This window comes from Anas acuta, chromosome 6 (assembly GCF_963932015.1).
Source record: "Anas acuta chromosome 6, bAnaAcu1.1, whole genome shotgun sequence".
NCBI lineage: Eukaryota > Metazoa > Chordata > Aves > Anseriformes > Anatidae > Anas > Anas acuta.
Window position 1 is genome coordinate 10,536,095 of NC_088984.1, and position 21,405 is coordinate 10,557,499.

At 36.6% G+C, this 21,405-nt stretch overlaps 1 protein-coding gene across 5 annotated transcripts in view; it reads left to right on the forward strand.

Annotated features, from left to right (window-relative positions):
* The window catches only part of ACMSD (aminocarboxymuconate semialdehyde decarboxylase), a 44,762-nt gene that overhangs the window by 3,590 nt on the left and 19,767 nt on the right, over nt 1-21,405 (forward strand). Inside the window, exons 3-5 of one of the 5 annotated variants that reach the window (XM_068687372.1) lie at nt 881-937; nt 7,105-7,212; nt 17,906-17,950. In XM_068687372.1, coding sequence (XP_068543473.1) covers nt 7,174-7,212; nt 17,906-17,950 — 84 coding nt within the window. In that variant the 5' untranslated portion in view covers nt 881-937; nt 7,105-7,173. Of the gene's footprint in view, nt 1-880; nt 938-7,104; nt 7,213-13,219; nt 13,362-14,092; nt 14,362-17,174; nt 17,300-17,715; nt 17,822-17,905; nt 17,951-21,405 lie in introns of those variants that run through there. The other 4 variants (XM_068687374.1, XM_068687370.1, XM_068687373.1 and 1 more) reach the window with 4 other exon arrangements.

Below are 21,405 nucleotides of genomic sequence, written 5' to 3' on the forward strand. Positions count from 1 at the left end.
CTAAGTACCAATCCAATTCCAAGTGGATGGGCAGACAACCATCCTGTAAAGGTCATCGCTATAGATAAAATTCACTGTTACTCCTCTAAGGCCAAGCTCTGAGACTGATTCATCCAAATACTTCTAAAGGCAAAGCCTTCAAGTAAGTGTTGGTATTTTTTAAACACTCAGTGCATGCCATACAACTACCATTTTGTGTCCATTGTGTGGGTGAGACAGTATGATTCTTTGCCATTTAGACATTTTCTCTAGCAAAACTAATACATGAAATACATATCTAAAGTGATGAAATCCTCTAGATTCTGTATTTCACAGCCTTCTTATAACAAACCTAATCTTTTATTTTTATAGTCTCTTTACCATCTTGTGCGGTATTGGCTTCCATAGTTTTGTTTTATGAGCAAATACAAATTAGGCTAAATTTTGTGGGATGTTTTTAACTGTTTCTTTTGTTTTCTTATTTTTTTTGCATGTAGATGGAGGAGGATACGTATTTTCCTATTGTTTTATAGATCACTTGTAGTACCACAGCATGTTCTACAGTCTACAGGATGAGAAATTCTATACTATGTTCTCTTAACTCTGTATATATACCTCTGAACCTAGCATTAGTCACCCTATTTTTTAATTTAAAATAATGCAATAGTAATGATATTAATACAACAATGGTACATTAATTTTTAAACTGCACAGCAGAGTTAAATTATTACCCAATGTATGGAGGTCACTTAGTGTTTTTCTCTTACAATGGGTTAAATAGAGTTTAAATTGAACTAATCTCTCTTCTTGGCATTTTTAGACTGAACATTAACTTGGGTCAAAAATAATCAGATTGTTATTTTGAGAAAAGGATATGATAATTCGGTATTTTTTCCTTCAGGCTATGAAAGAGTGCATATAATACTATTCCCAGGGGATACAGCTTGCAATGACCTTGGTAAGTAATTGATGACACCTCACATAAGCACCTACTCTTCCTCTATATGATGTTGCAGGATCATATTTGCAAAAAATGCCCAAGCGAGCTGGAGCCATGAGCATTAATAAATGCTATTGTGGCTTCAAAAGAGGAGTGAAACACTGTGCAAAATATGTCATCCTTAAGTGAGCAGATCTTGAAGAAGATTCTGCACAATGGACATTTCTCATCTTAAAACTTTTTTAAAGCTGGTTTTGAATTAAAAATTAAATATAAATATGGGAAACCAAAGGTTTACCCACAAAAACTAAACTTACTATTTTGTTTAGAGAAGCATAACATCATGCAAGATTGCATGCCTCTATTCTAAACAAATGTATTTAGCCTTATGCATTAAAAATATATTAAAAAATAAAAGTCATAATGACTACCTTGAATGTAAGGATTTCGTGAGAAAAAGGGACTAGTTGCATTTATTTATAGGATTTGCCTGTGTCTGAAGAAAGACATGATGGGATTTATGCATAATGTTGTCCAACCCATACCTATTTGCTTTTCCAATCTTTTAAACTCTCTAAGCTGTGACTTGGATTAAAATCTTATTCTTTGGCAAGTAGCATCATCAACAAAAGAGTGATCTTCTTTTGCCTTGCTGTATATTTATTTTTTTATAAGAAGATGATGTAGAAGTATTTGAGGAAATACATTTTTGTTAACCTGTAGCAAACTAACTATATGTATATTCCTTCCACTCTACTGGTAAGTAAAGACTCCACACTTCACTTATGCTGTGAATTGTCTGATAAAATGTATATGACAATATTTTTGTATTGTTTTGAATAGCTAATCCACATTGTTTAGAGAGTTGGAAAAGAATATCTTATCCTTTTCTTATGCCAAGTGAATTGCAACTAGGGTTCTGTGCATTTCCACTTGAGTACTTAGCCAGGATGATTGTAGAAAGTGTTTGAAAATAGAATGTTAGCCACAGCCAACATGAATGTTTTGTAAAAACATGTTCTTCTTCATAACCAGGAAACTACATTCATTCTATTGTGTGCCAGTTTTTTGTGGTTGTTTTTTTGTTGTTGTTATTTTTTATCTGTCCAGAGAGAGGCTTGACTGTTTAAATCATCTCACTCTTCTAGGTTTTGATGGAGATCAATTTCCCAGGTACTTAGTCCACCTGTTGTCAGCTTACATTTCTTTGTTTGGTTTTGTTTCTGCTTTTTTTTTTTTTTCCTGAGTGGTAGCAGAATTACTTTCCTGACTCCTGGCATGCAATTTGAGTTTGAATATTTCATTTCTATCACTGTAGGTAAAATCATGAAATTCTTCAGATACTAATTTTAGGAATATTACTGGGTTAAGCAAAAATAATGCTGGCAGCATGTAGAGCAATTTTAATAGGATCCTTGCATCCTCGATTTTCTGGATATATTTATTATTTCTCATCCTCTTAGGTAAAAGGTTCAGTGGGCAATGGGAAAAATAGGAAACAGTGATTAGAATTGCCTTTGTGATTTTAAGAACATGAATCACATAATTCACTGTATTATTCTAGTGAGAAGAAACAGGAGCTTGTGTTTTGTGGAATTGAAGACCAAAATTTTCTATTGTATTGCAGCTAAGCCATTTTTCATGTGCAGCAGTAGCAAAAGTGATGGATCTGTTTGATCTAGAATGATGAAATGTGCTGTGAATATTGACATTTATCTATCCATACTGAATATCATCTGAATTTGTATAAGGTGACAGGGTAATTGGTTAATAAGCATACTAAAACATTTATATTACATTTAGCAGTGACATGGAGTTATGCATGGCTACCAGCATTTGCTAATTTTACAGGGAAGAGTAGCATCTTTAATAAGCTGAGTTCTAGTCACATTTTTCATTTTCTGCAAAGCTGTCAATGGTGCCCTAAAAATAATCAAGAGATGGTCGATCATACAGTAATACAGACAGCTTCTTCTCCGCCATCAAGACTACATGTACCTTCAATATCAGGGTTCAAAAACACTTCAACAACCACAGATGTTTCACTTAATTTTCACATCGTGTTAGAAAATATGTATTTTAGGGTGTTTACATTACTTTAAAGTTTATGTACTTGGTTTCATTTTAATTTATCTATTGACTGACACAGGTGTATGTGGGCTGTACAAATTAGGTACATTTTATTTATAATTTTGGTCAATTTGAGGCAATATTTGTAAAAAAAATAAGTAAAAGATTTTCCTAAACCAGTTGGTATAATTCGTTTCCAAGTAATGCACTCAGAAAGTGTAGCTGGACAGACAGTCCTCATGACTTCAAGAAGGGTTTGCATGTGCAACAGTGCCTACTTTTTTCACCTGTTGGTTTAATTAAAAAAAAAAAAGTCATTTCTTTGTACCAGGGTGTCTTTATTTCTTATAATCTGTTTTTTTTGTTTGTTTGTTTTTGTTTGTTTGGTTGGTTTGGTTTGGTTTGGTTTGGTTTGTTTGTTTTTGGTTTTTTTGGTGGTGGTGGTGGTTTTTTACATGTTTAAGATCTAACTGTATAATCTGTTATCAGGAGGTGCTAAGGTACAGCCCTTTTTATAGAATAACTTTTCAGGTTACATCAGCTTTGAACCTTACTTGGGTCAGAAATGATGACTTGTGTCATGTGGGAAACAATTTCTTTGCCAAAAGTTTGAAATTCTGAAAAGATCAGCTTGCAGAAGGAAAAAAATAGCAATAGCACTCGATTTTGTTTTTCATCTCGGTTCCCAAAAGAACCTCAGATTCCCTTTAAGTTCTATAAATGTAATTATTCGAGATTCAACTCATGGCTTACAAAAAAAAAAAAAATGTAATTGCTGTCTTGCTAATGCAATGTATCAGCACTGTGTCTTGTCCCACTGGCTGGTGAATCACAGATTGGGCTGATAAACTGAATTTAGGAAGTACAACTCCCAAAGAGGCAGTTAACAATGGCAGGATGCTGCAAGTTCAGGAAATGCAGCCTTGGCTGTAGGGCAGCATTGGTAAGGGGGCATTTGTCTGAGGTTTGAACCTCAGACATGAGGCTTGACTGTTCTGCCTGGCATTGTAGGCAGATGTCTACATCACTTGAGGCTCCAAAATGTGTTGTACTTCTTCAGTAGAACTGCTTCTTTGTCATCTTATCCTTAAAAACCTTTACCTTGGTATTGTTTTCAAAACTAAAGGGGAAATATAAGCAGAATCATCAGAATAGATAACCGGGGACAATGGCCACAAGCTGTGGCTTGAGAGGTTCAGAAAGGACATCAAAAATATTCTTCACTGTGATATTAGAGCAGCACTTGAACAGCTTACTGAGAGACGTGGTAGTCTTCCTCCCTGGAGAATTTCTAAATTCAACTGGGAAAAAAGCCACAGGCAACCACATCTGACTTGGTATAGGCGTGCTGATAGTCCTCAGAGATGTGAGTTGAAGTGAATGATCCCACTGGGTCCCTCATGTCCGAATTTGTAGGATTCTGCCAATAAAACATCAGGGGCTATGTAACTGTAAGGTTTTACCTAGTAAATGATAAATTAAACAATATCAAAATAGGTTGACACAACATGTGCTAAGAGACAGTGTTAACTCAGGCCTCTGAGCAGGTTAATTCACCAATAAATGGCAGGTGTTATGTTTTTGTGAAGGAAAAGAGTCTAATGGCTTTCTTCCCTTGGATTGTGCCTTTCCTGTTGGCTTTGGAAAGGCTATTAATGGAGCATATTACTTATCTGGTACAAATAGCCTCTCTTGACCACTTAGTCTACTCTGATCTTTTTATGACAAGCCTATTTCCTTTAGATTGTATAAATTTGATTTTTAGGCTCTTTTTTCACTGTCTTAATTCTGACTTGTATCTGTTTATGGGCACTGAAAAGTGACCTCATAGTTCTGAAGATGATGTTCTTCATTCTAAAACGCTCCAGAATTACAGGTAGTTTTGGCTGAAGTATCAGTAAATTTCTTTGAATTGCCTCCTTTACCAGATGATTTGGGTGTCATTCTGTTGATCAAAAAAATCAACGCCTATGTAAAATTAAACTGGAAAAGAAAATCAAGAGGCTTCCGAGGTCTATTACATATCCTACAATCATTGTAAATACAAGTTCACTGGGATTAAGATTTGTGTGTCTTGCCTTTGGGGATAAAATGTCTTTGGAATATATTTAAATTTGGTAAAGATCTTTTATCATGGAGGTTTTGAAAATTAAGTTATAGTTCTTCTGCCTTAAGTTTAATTCAGTATTAAAACTGTCAAGTAGTTGCAACACTGATTAGACTTACATTTCATGGGATATGTAGACAGACTTGTTGCCTCTATACTTGTTGATTTTTCCACTAGATGGCATTATGCATTAACTGCAAGTTAATTTATAAACTTCCCTATAATTGAATGTGCTAAAGACTTTAAAAACAAGAAATGATCTATAGTGCTTACTCCCATCCTATGCAAGAGGGAAAGAACTGTGGCTTAAAAATCACTTGACCTGCTTCTACCTAAGAGTAAGCCAATCCATCCTTAATGCATCAAATATGGATTTGCTCAAAGCAATAAAGGAAGTGAGCCATGGCAACAATATCTGATCCTGTGTGCTGTGCACTTTTTAGAATAAAACTCTTCCAACCTTTTCTGCATTTAACATTTGAAGAGTGACTTCAGTGCTGCAAATTGCTTCCTTTCTGGCTACATGGCTTCAGCTGAAGTAATAGGAAGAGTCCTAAGTAAAGGCAGAAGATTGCTATTAAATAGAGAGTCTTATAAGAGACTTTGTTTTCTATTTAGTAATTCAGGCAAGCTTATCAGAATAATTTATCACTGCAAGTATAAATATAGGTAAGCTGTTGTTGCCTTCACCTAGGTAAAACGAACTATTAGTGACCCCTTACACTGCACAATTAGATGCTGCTCAAGAGCGAGGTTTCTAAAACAGAAGGTCCTAACTAGCAAAGCACCATCTGCAGTGGAACAAAGGTCAAACACCTTCGAAAGAAGATTTTTGCTTTAATCCTAAAATTTGTGGTGATTAGGCAAGGAGCAAGCAGCTCTCCCAACAGCAAGAAGAAGGCAAGGGCAAGGATTTGGTACATGAGAAGCAAGGATGCAGCACTAGTGGTGCAGGGAGAGGAGAGGAAATGAAACAGGCAGGTAGCAAAGCCAGTGGTGGAGGAAAAAAGGAACCATGAGGGTGAAGAATGTGGTGACAGCAAGGCCCAAATTTTTATGCCAAGCTTGCTAATTTTTTGTGTGTGTCAGTGTTTGTAGGCACATGGGTATTAGTCTTAAATCCATGATATGGGGGAAAAGATAGCTAGGTGGTCCTCTGGTTTTAACTTGTCTTCCATAACTAGAGATGGGATTCTCAAAAGAGTGCTTATCGTATTGCTGATCGGATATGTATTGTCCAGGGTGCAGTTCTCTGCATTCTGTTTTCTGAGGTTATTTATATCTTGATTTGTTATGTAGAATATGAGAGATTCCAGGCTGGAAATGGGCACGTTATTTTATTGTGATGGTGCATGTTACTGTCTACGAAATCTTAACTAATATGTAAAAGGGGGTCTAGAATACAAACTGAGATGAACCAGTTTGGTTGAGCTGGGCCAAAAATGGAAAATCATCCAAGGCCAAGAAAACCCTAAATATGAGCTTAGTATTAAACAGGTCTCTTAAATTTTCCTGGTAATAAAGCATGGAGTAGGAAAATACTTTTTTAATTTTTATTTAAAAAAACAAACCTTGTGTTTAAGGTTGTCTCTGAATTGGGCTTCTGTGAAGAGTACCTACCAATGTCTGTTGTAAAAAATTATCAGAATAATTGCCCTAAATTCAGACTGTTAAGCTATTTATGTTTTCTACTCAAAGCTTTATTTTACTTGTGGTAGCCCCTGAGTTTTAATAAAGTATAGTTTTAATTGCTGTATGCAGTGCATGGTATAGATGATGCAATTTATGATTCTTTGCCTTAGCAGTGTTTATAGTTTGTACTTGCCTGTGATGGTCAATGTGATTCAATGCTTCAGTGACACTGATGTAAAACATGTCATGGTACCCGCTTTCTACCACACTGTTATTAAGCCTTTGGAAGCTCAGGTCAGCAGGTTGGGCATCAGGAGGTTTTGTATAGGCATCTGTCTTTTTTCCAACACTAACCTTTTCTTTCTTCATCCTCCAGCTCGTGTTGCAGAGGCCAGGATCTGCTGATAGGTACATCGTGGTATGATGGAGACTGTAGCACAAGTGAATGCTGGTGGTAGCGTCTGTCATCTGCTGTCATACCAAGGTAGGGGATCATTTATTTTATTTCAGCTGGTTCAGGCTCACTCTGTGCTCTTCTGAGATACATATATATATATATATACACATATATATATTTGATTTTGAGTGAACTGCACTGAATCATGGAAAAGCAGACTAACTTAAGAAGCAATCTAACTGTATTTCAGCTATATTGTTGAAGCACCTATAAACTGCAACTCTGGATTAGAATATAATTCCACTGAATTGGTATAACTGCTTTCTTTTTGTCTTGAGATGAAGAGTTTGTAGGTTTTTGTTTGTTAGTAGTATCAGAAATTATTTTAAAATTTTATTATTGGTTATTTTTTATAAGCACACCTATTTTGTTACTAGGATGTGAAACTCAAAAGCTTCACAAATAGCATCAAATCTTATCATTAATATGCAGATATTCATATGAAAAAGATTAGTGCAAGGCCTTCCTTTACTGTTTGGTAAGTGGTGAGCATTTATTGAAAATCAACATAAAAACCTTGTATTTGAAATGTATGTTCTACAATGTGATCCAAATGGTAGTGCTCCAGGCCCCTTGGGGATTTTAATACATCCACTTGTTTAAGAACATATTGCAGAGTTGAGTAAATGTGTGAGAAGAGTGAATATTTGGAAGCATGGACTTTTCTGTTCCTAACAATGCTGTTTTACCAGAGACGAAGGAAATTTAAAACAACCATTCATCAAGCAATAAATTGTATGAGTGTGTAAAACATTCATTACAAATTCCCAGCACTTAGCAGCAGGAGTTCAACCCAATTGTACTTTGACATTGAAGCCCCAGCCACAAAATTAGATGGCAGCAACTTGCGTCACTTACCACAGGCAAAATCCATTTCAATCAATATTAAATAAGTGTTCTATGTATATATTGCAATCACTAGTTGGTGCTCCGCTTAATGCACTACAAATTGTGACCAGTAGTATTTGGAGTGAGCTGCACAAATATTGTTCAAATGTATGGTTTATAATGCAATAATATTATAATGCAATTTTCTACCCTGAGGCACCATACTGACATGGGCAATCAGACATAATCCAATAACTCTAAACTGCTTTTGTATTTAACTACTGAACTTTGGGAAAAGTTTACCTCTAATTCCTCATTTAAATTGGTCCATCTTTGCAAAAACTACTTTTTGATCTGAAACTATCTATTACTAGATCTCTTCTGAAAAGACTAGTGACAGTTTTATTGTGTTGACCGATTACTAGTGTTCTATTAGCAGTTCATTGCCTTACAGTAACATTAAGAACTGCTAATAGGATATTCTGTAAAGCTTTACTCAATCACAGCCTGTGCAGCAGCATTATGGCCCCTTTTGCATTACAGAAACATAGTCTGACCTGTAGCATTCTATTCTTCTGATTCTACCGTAAAATTGCTTGTCACCAGACAACAGAGCAATACTTCCATCAGTATTTATATTATATTTGATGGAAGTAATGCTAACCATCAGATAACACTCCACAGTGCCAGGCTTCACTCAGGGTCAACACCAGTTGGAGAGTATGAGTGTCATGACTATATTCTTACAGTCATCTGTTAACAACTGGTTGTTTTTTCCAACTGACCGCATTTTCTGTGATATGTAGACATGAAAGTGGTAATCATTGGGACAAATTTTTGCTTAGATTGCTGGTGCAACTTCTGTAGAAGAACTGGAATGAGTAAAACTGAGTGAAAGCTTCAATAATTGGAGCTTTCTTAATCCCTATGATAATCTGAACTGTAATCTCATTCTGCTAAATAATTGTAATATGTTGTGGATTTCAAAAGAAATAGTTTTGAAGTATGAATCCTATTTTGGAATTATTGTATGGGGGAAAATAAATCCTGAAATGTGAAACAAAAATACCTATATTTGAACTCAGCAAGTAAAAGTAGGCTCCAGAAATCCTCTGTGGAAGCATTCCTCTGCTGAACGTCTTCCAGATGAATGAATAAGTGCACCTGCACTACAAAACCCTGAACATTTACATTGTAAATATCTGCATAGCTGGAAAGATCTTTGCACTGGCACTCATTGCTGTAGGTCTACAGATATCAATATTCCTGTCTCTCAGAGACTTAGTAAATGCATCGTTTAAAATCACCGAAGCTGGGACTAATGATTTGCACGATTTCTGGAAACCAGGCTTTCATCTTAGTCCCTTGCAGAAGATCTCCTTGGTGAGTGGGATTCCCAGCCACTCAGAAATAATGGAACATACAATTTCATGTTCAAGCAGACCTTGAGGATCTAGGAAGCAGCCTGTTTCTTCATCTCAGGCTTAGTAGCACAGAGGAGACATAAGCATGCTTCTGCAGTGTTCTAGAGGCACATGTAGGATTTTTTTAAGCAGTAGTACAAATTCAGATACTATTTTGAATAGTTGGTTACTTGTCTGTCTTTCTGAAGCAGCAAAAGCTCTGAGAAGACCATTCTTATCCCCAAAATTCAGACATCCCCAAACAATGGCACAGAGAGACCTCTGGAAAGAAAGGTGGGGATGTGTCCAGCACATGAAAAAAAGTTGTAAGACTACATTTGGCACCATATAATTATTTATTTATTTTAGAAACCGACCTTCTAAATGATTGCAACAATCTCATATGTTTCCGTGGGGTATTAACTTGAAAATTATGCTTTTAATATCAGTAGCTGTAAGCTTCAATCCATCTGTTCTTTCTGGCCCACACTACTGGTATCTGTCTGGTTGCTCTCACTGCACAAGAGTGACACTTGGCCTGATATGTTCTTAAGTAGAATCTCTTTTATATCTAAAAGTGAAAAAAAATGAAAATTCTATTTTACTTGTGCTGAAATTCTGGAAAATATCTATTTAATTGTATTTGGTAGAACATTTCTATGCAAGATAAATGCATGGTCAGTGTAAATCACAATACTGCAGTTGTGGTGTATTAAGAAAATGATATTATTTGAAGGACAGTAATATGGTTTTATTTGGATTCAGAATGCCATCTGAGTTTCAAAAAATTATCATTTTTTAGAAACCTGAAAATAAATGAGAAGTTATTAAGGTTTACCTTACATGGCAGAGCATGCAGTAGTGGCCAGAAATTTGGCACGGGACACACTGTTTGCTTTCACCACTGTGTGATTCATGTGCTGCCAAAGGCATCAGCAACCTTGGCCACCTCTACACAATAAATTTTAGTGACGTCCTGTGCTGGCTGTGGCAGGTCTAATAGTTCGACCACCTGGTGAGGTCATCCTGAGCTTGTGCGACCATGAAGCTTCGCCAGGCAAGTTTGATAGCTTCAGAAGCATCAGAGATGCATCAGTACAGTGACATCTGAGCTAAAAAGCTCAATTTCTGTGCAAGACTAAACTGACTCAGACACAGAGCAGCATCAGCTCTGATGTTTGTCTAAACAGAAGCTCTTTCAGTTGTTCATTTCTGCAGAGGGTTTTGAGTAACAAAATGAAAAGTGTAGTTTCCTTGTCCTCAGATTTTGGAATCAGTACACCGGTACTGCTGTCATCTTGAGCTGATGCTGTGGCATCCAGACTAGAGACGTGTGTATCTCTGCTCTTGAATTCTGCAGACACGCATAAAGGAACTGCAGACATCACAGCCCAGTGAGCTAGGCAAGCCCTCATGCGTTCAGCCAGTCTAGTCGGAGTGTTTGGTAGATGGCATTTAAGAAGGGAGAATTGTAACGCCCCCCACTCTCTGGGATACAGCTTCATAAAGGGTTTTACGAGTGTAATTGTAGCTGGACGTGTCCTCCTGGTGTAGCTGTGCTATGTACACTGATGTTTTCCTAACAAAAATAAATCCTTTGCGTAGTATTTTGATATCTACATATGGAAGCTAGTGTGTAGGAACTTCATACTATTATTGCTCGTGAGAACAGAAACCACAACCATTGCTGTTGTTCCCCACAGAAGGGAAGGCTTACCATTTCCACTAAATTCTGGGTTCTCTGGAGTCCCAGAAAAGGATTAAGTTCTGCAAGTGGTCTAAAAGAAACTAGTGCCATACATAAATGTTGTGAGGCAGGTGGGGCATGTCACCTTTATGTATGTTCCCTCTTAATGTACATAGGAGGCTCCTTTTGGCTGGGAAGATGTCTGTGCACTTTAGTTCTCTCCAGCAGGTGTTGTGAGTACATTCATTGACTGATTTATGTACTTTTTTTTTTCCACACTTTGTGTACTGGGCCTGGATGGGCTGGAGCTTTCCACCGTGTTTTTTCCACTGCTGAACAGTGCTGGCACAGCATCAAGGCTGCCTCTCCAAAGGCCAGTAGGCTGGGGATGGGCAAGAGGTGGGCAAAAGCTTCATAACATTTTTGTTATGAAGGTGTTGGTCTTCCTGAGCAACAGCTACATGTATCAAGGCCCTACTTCCCAAGATGTTCCTGAGCATCACTTGCTGCCTTTGCTATTTTTTCCCCTTTCATTAAACTGCAAGATTTGGATTTATTTTTTTTATTATTTTTTACTTTTCCTTCTTTTTCATTTTCTCCCTCTCCCTCATCCTGCTGAGGACGGGGAGTGAGAGAGCAGCTGTGTGGGACTTCGCTGCCTATCAGTGTTAAACCATAGCACTTTGCCATCTCATCTAAATGCTCTAGGATGTAAATACTCTGTGGGTAGCCCAAGAGTGGGTACAGGTCAGAGGCTGATACCTAACAGGTCTTTTATATGTGCTCAAATGGTAGGATGTACTTTCTGTTGTCCCAGTCGTTCTGTGTGTGAAAGCTTCCATCTGGTCAGAACCTCCTGCTTGACAGAAAGCACAGTGAGTTTCAGCTTCTCTCCCTCTCTCTAGGGCAGCCTGAAAAAGTTGCATGTCTTCCTAGCTACCATTGCCAGCTCCTGCACCTCTGCATCACACTACAGAAATTCCCAACCAGATGGAGACAGATAGCAAGGGCCATGCTAAAAGCCGTCACGTTGTATTAGAGCACAAACTCAGCATAGAGGCCGAGGCATGTAAGTCACTCAGCTGGTAAAAGGCAGATTGTCCAAAATATTAGGCAAGGTGGCCTGTTTTTCAAACCTATGCACTCGAAGCGGGGTGCAAGGATAACTGGAGATGCTCTTGTTTGTAGCCACTGCCAGTCCTTCTGCCACTGATCCAATGGACCGTGATGGATCCAGCCAGATGTCTTACTGGCACTAAGATCAAGTTGAAATGGATGCAAATTTTGCCTTTGACTGGTATGGTTTCCAAGTGATGCTTGCTGTTAAATGAAATGCAGTGTGGGAGTACACACTGTTTGCAAGCTAATCTGTGTCTTGGGAGCAGCAACTAACAACTCCATCTTTTTTTAGAGCTGAGAAAAGTAAAGCACAGTTTTGAAGAAAAGTTGATCTCTGCAGCCATGGTGACTTAAGAGGAGAAACTATTGGACTACTGTTGTGGATCTTGGACTATCTAGACACACAAACCTCTCGTGGTCCTCTCCTTCACTAGTACTTCTGCCTTCTATGCTTAAATGGGGAATTGTCCTCCAGAACTCTCTTCATTGAAGACAATGAATCAATAATTCTTCCTTATCTCTGCTCTTGTATATACAAGGTTGTTTCTTGCCAGCTGGCTAACACTGGAGTACTGGATTGTTCAACATACCTGTCACATTTGGGAGCAAGAAAGCAAATTTGCAGCTTGACCTGTCAGCCTGGTCAAGAACAGACTGGTTAGGATTTTGGAATGGAAATAATTGCTATTTTCAATCCCATTTTTCTGATGTGCAAAAGTGAATTATTTGCTGTCCTGCTTACTGTAGCAAATACTCTCCCAAAAGCTGCTGCTTCCTATTTAACATTCAGTCTTCATTGATCTCAGGTTGCAGAGAAGCACACAATCAAGCAACCAACCAACCATGTTACAAGCAGTTGACTTCAAGATTAGGCAGGTTAACTGACCACATCAGAAGCAGACTTGCTGAATGAAGGAACAAGCAGGGAAATACAACAAAGTCATTAAAAAAAAAAAATCAAGCCCAAATAAAATAGCAAACTCAGAAAAAGGTTGAAACAAAATGGACCACTTGTTTTTCAACTTCCTTGATTTCAGGGTGAAAGATTCACAGCAAAATTTAGTTTTAAAATATCTGCTTTTTTCATTAGAAACAATTTAATCATAAATGGTTAACCAGCTTTGGCAAGAAGACACCATGTGAGTAGCTTGTGTTGAAATAATTTATATAAATAAATTATTTTATTAAATTATTAATTAGAAATAAATTATAGAAAGAACAGTACGACACAAGTAAAAGAAAAGGGTATTTGGAGGAAAGAAGTGTAATATTAAATTGAGTAAAGGGTGAACCGTGAGATGTAATTACGCAGAAAATCTGAGGGAGCTCCAGTTAAGCTTCACTTTGGATGCAGAAGTCATTTGCCATATTAACTAGTGCACTCCACTGGTCTTAACTAATGGTAATCTCAGCCATTCTCCCCCCTGATCTTGAACCAATTCAAGAGGCTCTGAGCACCAATACGCAGTAGCATGTGTAAATATCCTCAGAAAACCAATAATCAAAGGGAGGAAATGAAGTGCACAGCATAGATTTGGCTATGATTCAGTATTTCTGTGAAATTTTTAATATAACTTAAGAAAATGCAAAGGAATGAAGAGAGGAGGTATGACTGTTTACCAAGAGCATATTATACACTCACTACAAATCATTTCAGCATCTAAGAGGGAGAAAGGAGGAAATTCAAATCAACCTGTTTAATACATTTATTCTGATTCAATTTCATTGAGTGATTTTCAGTTCGTAATGCTGAGCCTGTAAGTGAGCTTGCATTTTAGATTCTAGGTAACAAACCCCTTTATACTGCCAATATAAACATGAATGCTTCCCTTTGCCCTCAGCCAGCTGTAGTTTATGCATTAACAGGGACTTTCTGCTAGAAGCCTTTGTTCTTTCACAGAGCCACTCCTCTGGGATCCAGGCTCCCTGGCTGGTTACTGTATTTAGTTCTCATGACCCGCAGCAGGTGGATCTGAACCGCAGCCGAAGTCAATAACTGCTGAACCAGGGACAGGAAGGATAGTAGCAATTACACAGAAAACATTTTCTGAGAAAGAGTATTTCTCCTTTGATACTTCAAAAATGAAAATTGATATTCATAGCCACATTCTACCTAAGGAATGGCCTGACCTAGAAAAGGTAATAAGAGTTTAGATATTCAGTGCCTTATGTTATCAGCAACCATTGGTACCAATGTAATTCTTGAAAAATCAGTGAATGAAAGGTTCTCTTAGAAATTCCTGTTTTCAGTAGGTTTTTGTCTGATTCGATTTTTTTTTCAGATGTAAGATATTCATATTAAATTACTATGCAAAACAAGAGTCCTAGTAAGAAAACTGGGCTGTTACCCACTTTCTATTTAGACTCATGTCATTTTTTGTTGTTTTTTATGAGACCTATAACTATTGAATGATGAGGCATAAATTCCATTTTCTTGATGAAAGTAGAGCTGTCAAGCTCCCAAATGGTATTCACTTTTGTTTTAAATAGGAGAAATAAGCAAAAGTGTGACAAGATTAATGTTACCTAAGACAGAAGTCATTCATTCTCATCTTATGCCCACAGGCATGAAAGTCATTCATTCATTTCAGTAGGTATGGGAGAACTCTAAGTATGGTTAACTGATGATTATGATTGTTTTACTAATATCTGTTGTTTTTTTCAGTTACTGGGAAGGAGTTGCATATTGTATCACAAATACTAAATTTCAGTTGTCACAACACTGAAGCTATAAGTCAACTTGTCTTAACTTTGCATTTCTGCGTGCTATTATTATTAGTAGTGTTTAACAACATAGATTTATGCTTGTCAGTAGCAATTTTATGACTCTGAAAAGTATTTGAGAATGGAAAGTGTCATTTAGGTTTTTATGTAATAATTCTACTCCTTTTCTTACTTCAGATTATCAAAAGCAATGTAGTCATCTGGTTCTGAATTAGGTTTTAGAGTTGTTGCCTGAATAATTATAATCACAACTGAATACAGGGGTGGCTGATCTAAGGATCTTGGATTCATAAGGGATCACATCTTCAATGGTACAAAGGGTACTGAAAAAGATCACACGGGTAAAACTGTATATATTGGTTATACACGCAAACAAAATTGTTTGCAATTTACAGAATTCTAGGATAGCTATCTTTTATAACTCATGGTAGAAAAGTCAGACTAGAAACACTGCATTGTTGGTTCTTCTCTTATTGTAATTCTGTGCTGGTAGCAGTTTGAATGAGCATTGCCTGTGTCTGCCAGTGGTATGGAACCACTTGATTTCATTGTGCCTGCCTTTGACAACAAAAGAATGCCATTGTTTCAGCCATGCTCTTAGGCCTCGGGCACACTAACTGACACTCTGTTTGACACCGTACATCTCTTTCACTTTACTCTTTTGAGGTTGATGATGGCAAACTCTCAGGTAAGCATTTTGTATGCATTAGCTCCATGTTTCTGGGACTTTAAACATGACAGTCCAGTATCAGTTAGATGTTAGCCAGAGAGCAGCTGCAAAATGTAAGAAAAAATAGTCAGGAGAAAACCTGTTGCTAAAAACATATATGGGATTATTTCTTCGTTAGTAGTGAAGAGTAACATTATTATGCATAAAGCCTCCTGGAAGGGAATGTTTGTTTCCTCTTTTACCTAGGAAGGGCTTTTTAAACATCTGTTTGAACTTCCTATTTGTAATTGTAAGAGCTCTTCAATGAAAAACACATACACAGGATAATGTAGGTGAGATGATAGGTATTTTTGAGAACAATTATTTTTGTATTGAGTGGATAGGAGTTTAAATATCTAGTCCACAAAAAAAAAAAAAAAAAAAAAAAAGACTACTCTTGTTTGTTTCAGATTTTGTAGTCCTTGTCTGTGCAATATCCCTATAAAAATCCCTATAAAAATTCTTTATTCTGATTTTGAATTATTTACATACTTTTGTCTGTCTATGATTGAAAAGGACAATAAGTTCATTGGGATAAAATCACCTCAAGAGTCCCTTGATGTTCATAGATGTATGTGAAAGATGAATTCCTTGCTGTTAATCCCTGAGGTCAGCTGTAGGCCAGTGTTGCATTTATTTAAATGCTGATTAAAGAGGCTAATACAATTTTTTTAAAGGTAATCTCCGCCTGCTAGTTTTTGTTTCCTCTTTTCTAAAGTTTGAGCATTTCAAAGGTTTGTTAGAAAGAAGAAAACAGAATAGAAAACAACCCTCAGGATTCCCTAGAGCCCTCTGAAAATTCAAGCCATTAACGTGGCCTTCTACATCTCATGCATGGAAGACCAATTAGGCAATCCTAGCATGCTCAAGTAGTGTTAAACTTCTTTCTTTTTTTCCATCTTATAAATGCTGAATCTTGAATCTCTGACTAGAACGTTCTATTATCAAGATAATTATTAAGAGCTTAAGAACCCATAATAAGTACAAAAATGCATATAAATTAATGAAATCCTTCAGTAAGGACCATCAATGCATCCAATTAATAACGAGCAGGTAAAAAGAAGACTAGCAGTTCAAAATCAGACCAGTGAGATTCTCTATTCTCCCTGAGCACCTTTAAGGTACTCATTTTTTGTACAGCTTCTAACTGCAATTAGCATGGAGCTAGAAAAAAGTAAAGTTCTCATTAGATGTCATAAATTTTTCCTTAACTGAAAATGTGTTATGTATGTAAATATATATAAATATATATATGTAGTTTATATATAAATATATATAAAAAATAAAAGTTTGAATTTAAATAAAATTTACCTAGCTACATAGCTAAAAGTAAATAATTGACTGAAATGTTCTTAGCTGTGGAAATTATGATCTCTGATTGACTGAAGTCAGGAGGCTTGGCTCTACACGCCTACCGAGGGAAAGCTGACAGCTGCATTTCGTAATGATGTCTTATCACGGGAAATTCAGGATTGTATTCAAATTGTTTACACTTCAGTGAAAGAAATCCCTGCTTTTACTCAGATTCCTTTTAAACTTTTCGTAATAGAAAAAAAGGAATTTTGAGCATTGTTTTCAGTCTACTATGTTATTTTGAGATTTCTAATCTGATAAGTTATGAAAATGCAATCAGCTTCTTTTGTGGTATGTTTTGGTTTTGGTGTGTTTTTTCTTTTTCTTTTTTTTTTTTTTTTGTATAAACAATTTTGAATCTCTCTGAAAGAATCAATGAGCATCTAAGCTTCTCCTTTAAGCTTCTGTTGGCTGTTTAAATATTAATAGAGAGAGACTGACCTTCAGTACTGCTGATGAATCATGAAAGCTGAAAAGTGGAATCGATACATCTTCGTGCTAATGATTAACTGATTACAATTTGTTAGAATTGGAAGATTGTCAGCTCAATTTTCATATTGCCAAGTGCTTGATTCAATTTTTGCAGTGTTAAAATACTATTCCAATTAGAACCTCAATACATATTATGCAACTTTAAGCACTTTGAAATCAGTTTTCAGGCTTATTTTAAAATGCTGTTGAACTTGGAGCTAAAAGTTCAGATTTACAAACAGCAATAGTACAGTCTGGTTAAACTTTGGTGCTTTTGTTGAAGTTTGGGGCTACTTGTGGGCTCAATGCTGAGCATATGCTTCAGTATTTCTCCTGAATAAGGTACTGCTGGGTTATAAGAAAGAAATTTTGATTATTATTGCAGAGTGCTAACTAGTTACTGGCTTTTTCTTCTTTCTTTTACAGAGATATGGATATGGTGGATGGGTACAGCTGGATCATCACTGCAAGGTGTGGGCTGTTTGGTTGGTCTTGTGTTGTCATTAGGAGTAAAAACTCCTAGGATATCCATTAAGAAGCAAAGTGGCAATAAGATTGGCCAAGTCTTTGATACATATTTAGCTAGAGGTTTATCTTTTCTGAAGTAATATCACTCAAAGTCCAAATATACCTCAGCAGAACTTTTTGCTTAAGATGTGAAATGACTATACCAAATTTCACATACCCTTGTATGAGCCATTTTCCATTATCCTTTTTTTTTTTTTTTTTGTCATAATATCATCTAAACACTTGGAACAGGTAGCTCTTAGGAATTGTTTTCAATAAGTCTAAAGCAAGATAAGCCTAAAGCAGATAACATATTGACTACTTTTAACTAAAAGAATTCTTCTGTATGAGAAGCAAAACCAAAAGGAACTGGTATTTTAATAAAAGTTAACTCAGTCATGAAAATATCTTCAAAGGGAAAGAGTAACTTCTGTAATGTTATGACAAAGAGAACAAACAGCGGTTTCAATATCCAGAAACAATAGGAAAAATACCTAGATTTGGGAATCGTTATACACAACAGTAGGAGCCTGAGGTTTCTTGGCAAGTAGAAGGCAGACAGTCTGATTATACTTCATCCTTCACCCACTCCATTAACTTCACAAAGCCACTTCTAAGCTACATAAATATAACAGGAACATGTCTCCACATGCTATGAGTCTATGCTAACAGTCTATCTGCATTCAGAATCCATTCTTCTTGTAGTGAATTTAGCAAAATACGTGCATTTACTGTGATGGAGACAGAACTGTGTTTTTAAAGGCTTGGTTCTGATCTCACTCACAGTAGAGCAAATCGGAAGGAATTTCAGTGACATCCACAATGAGACAGCAACGTAAAGCTTCTGAAAGCAAGATCAAAATGTTGCTGTATATCTTTTGGTAAGAGCATTTAAAAGATACTAAAGTGTTTTTTTATTTTTTTTATTTTTTTTTGTACAGGAAGGCATAATGACCTAAGAGAGGCAAGGCTGATAAGGCAAAGTAATACCCTTTATACATTACTATGTAGGTGAACTATACTGACTTATTTTAAAGATGTTCCCTCGATTACCATATAATGGCTTTGGCAGTCAGATATCCCTGTGTATCTCCAATGCTGTCATGGGAAGCCAGCTTCCTCCTGTGACCTGTCAGCTCCCTGCTTCTAGGAATCTTTCAGAGAGCCTGTCACTGCAAATGGCACTGACCTCTGGAAGCAGGAAGATTGGAAAGGTGTCTCAGGAGAACTTAGTCCACTTCCAACTCTATTTCATATGTACCTGCCCTAATTTGAGAAATGCCATCTGTAACTGCCTACCAGAGGTATGCTGTTAGTTGTACTGAAGGGATAAAGACAATGCAAGGTGTTAGGAGGATAATTAAGGAAAAGATACGAAGGTAACAGAGGATGGATAGGTAAGAGCAGAAAGAACAATTTGGATATAGACAGCTGCAAAACAGAAGATACAAAGTTAGGAGCATGAATAGCTCAACAGTGTCAACACATGACCCCCATAAATCATGTGAGGAATGCAAATAACTGGTTAAATCCAGTTGTATACTGTGTTAATTTTCGTGGAACTAGACACTCCACTGGTCATTTTGCAGAATCATACTTCTTTGTGATTGTATACATAAGCACACAGTAACTTTTTTAAACAAAAAAAAGCTGGTAAGATGGATATGATAGTGCCTATTTATTGCAACCTAATGATACATGCTGTTGTCATGCTATAGTATGCAAGGCTATGCTGTCAAGTGCCTAACAATTGTTTTTGAAAGAGGGCCACAGAATAGGAAGGCTGGGACTAAGAATGAGGAAACATATATTATGCTGAAATTTCAGATATGAGTCTAAGCAGGCATGGGAGGAGAGAACAAGCCACCTGCTGAGCCAAAGTGTGGATGGCACAGCTTCTGAGATTCTGGTAGGTGCAGGAAGGGGAGACGTGGAGACATTTTTAGCAGCTTAACTGTTTTTATAGGCCTGATGCTAACACTCCTTGCTAAAAATAGTTCGCAAAGGAACTTTGTGGCAAGTTAATAATAGCCTGATACACTCTGCAGAGAATTCTGTCTAGCCCACTTCTGTCTGAAAATGTTGCAAGAAAATAATCATGGCAAAAGAAAATCTTGTTCAAATCTGTTTGGCTGGGGAAGTTAACTCTTGAAATTTTTAAAAAAGGTAAAACTTCAGATGCCATTCTGTGAAGAAGCATCAGGGTCAAACTGGAAGAAAATAATTCCATGCATTTTTAAGGAAGTGCAATTTGGGGTGTAACTGAGTGGTTTAGCAATGCAGTAATTTAAATGTAGATTGCTGAACCAGATCAGCCTCCTAGACTTCATTCTTAAATCTCTCTCTCTTAATTTCCACATAAATTAATTAAAGTCTTGAATATTAGATAATATTAAGAATAGAATAGAGTAGGTGATAGAATTTTCCATCTGTTCCCTTAGAAAATTGTGTTAATTTGCCAAATAGAGATCTAATGTCTTTTCTGAAATTTTCATAAAAGCATCCATTTCTTTGCAACCTGAAAATTTTCATTCTCATCCATGTTTCATTCTCATTGCTGGAAAAAAAAAAAAAAAAATCTCAGCAATTGAAGTGTCTGAGTAATTTTTTATTTTAAAAAATATCAGGTGCAGATTAGTGGCAGTGGCTAAAGACAATAGCAGTATGACTGAATTTCCAGTTACAGCGTTGCTGGGGTAGATCTTTCAATTCTGACAGACATGAGCATGAATCTATTCAGAAGATGATGTTTTGCTTTCCTGCATAATCAAGTCTGTTGTTCCTCACACACAATGCTGTGAGTTTAGCCTTGACCTGGAGCATGTTTTTGTTCACAAAGAATCAGTTAATGCAAATGAAAATAGGAAGCTGTTCAATGAAGTCTTCAATGAGAACAACACATGGCTTATTAGAAACCTTTCTTATTTTGCAAACCCTGCTGCAGCTTGCAGAAAACCACTGTTCATCTCAGCATTTATGTATAAGCACTGTCAAGGTTGCAGGTGAAATTACAGTTTTCACATGTTAGCAGAAGGAAAAATATGTATGTATATATATATTTATATATATGAGTAGTTCAGCTGCTGTGCTGTAGCTGTGTCTGAGTAAAGAATTAAAATTCGCCTGTGTTCACAGAAATACTCCCAGCGGTAAACCAATAAAGGCCACACAATCTATTTGTATGTGGTACAATGCTCAGTTCTACTCTGTTTTCTCTGCTCACACCCTGAATATTTTTCCATTTATTAGGCAATCTGCTGCAATGGGCTGATCTTTTTTTAATGCATCGGAGTATATGGCCAGAGTAAAACTTCTTGTCAGGTTGGAAAATCAATTTTACAAGAACCTGAAGTATTTTACCAGAGGATCAGGACTATGTGATTGTTATTACTGACTGTAATATTTCAAGTAATTTTCAC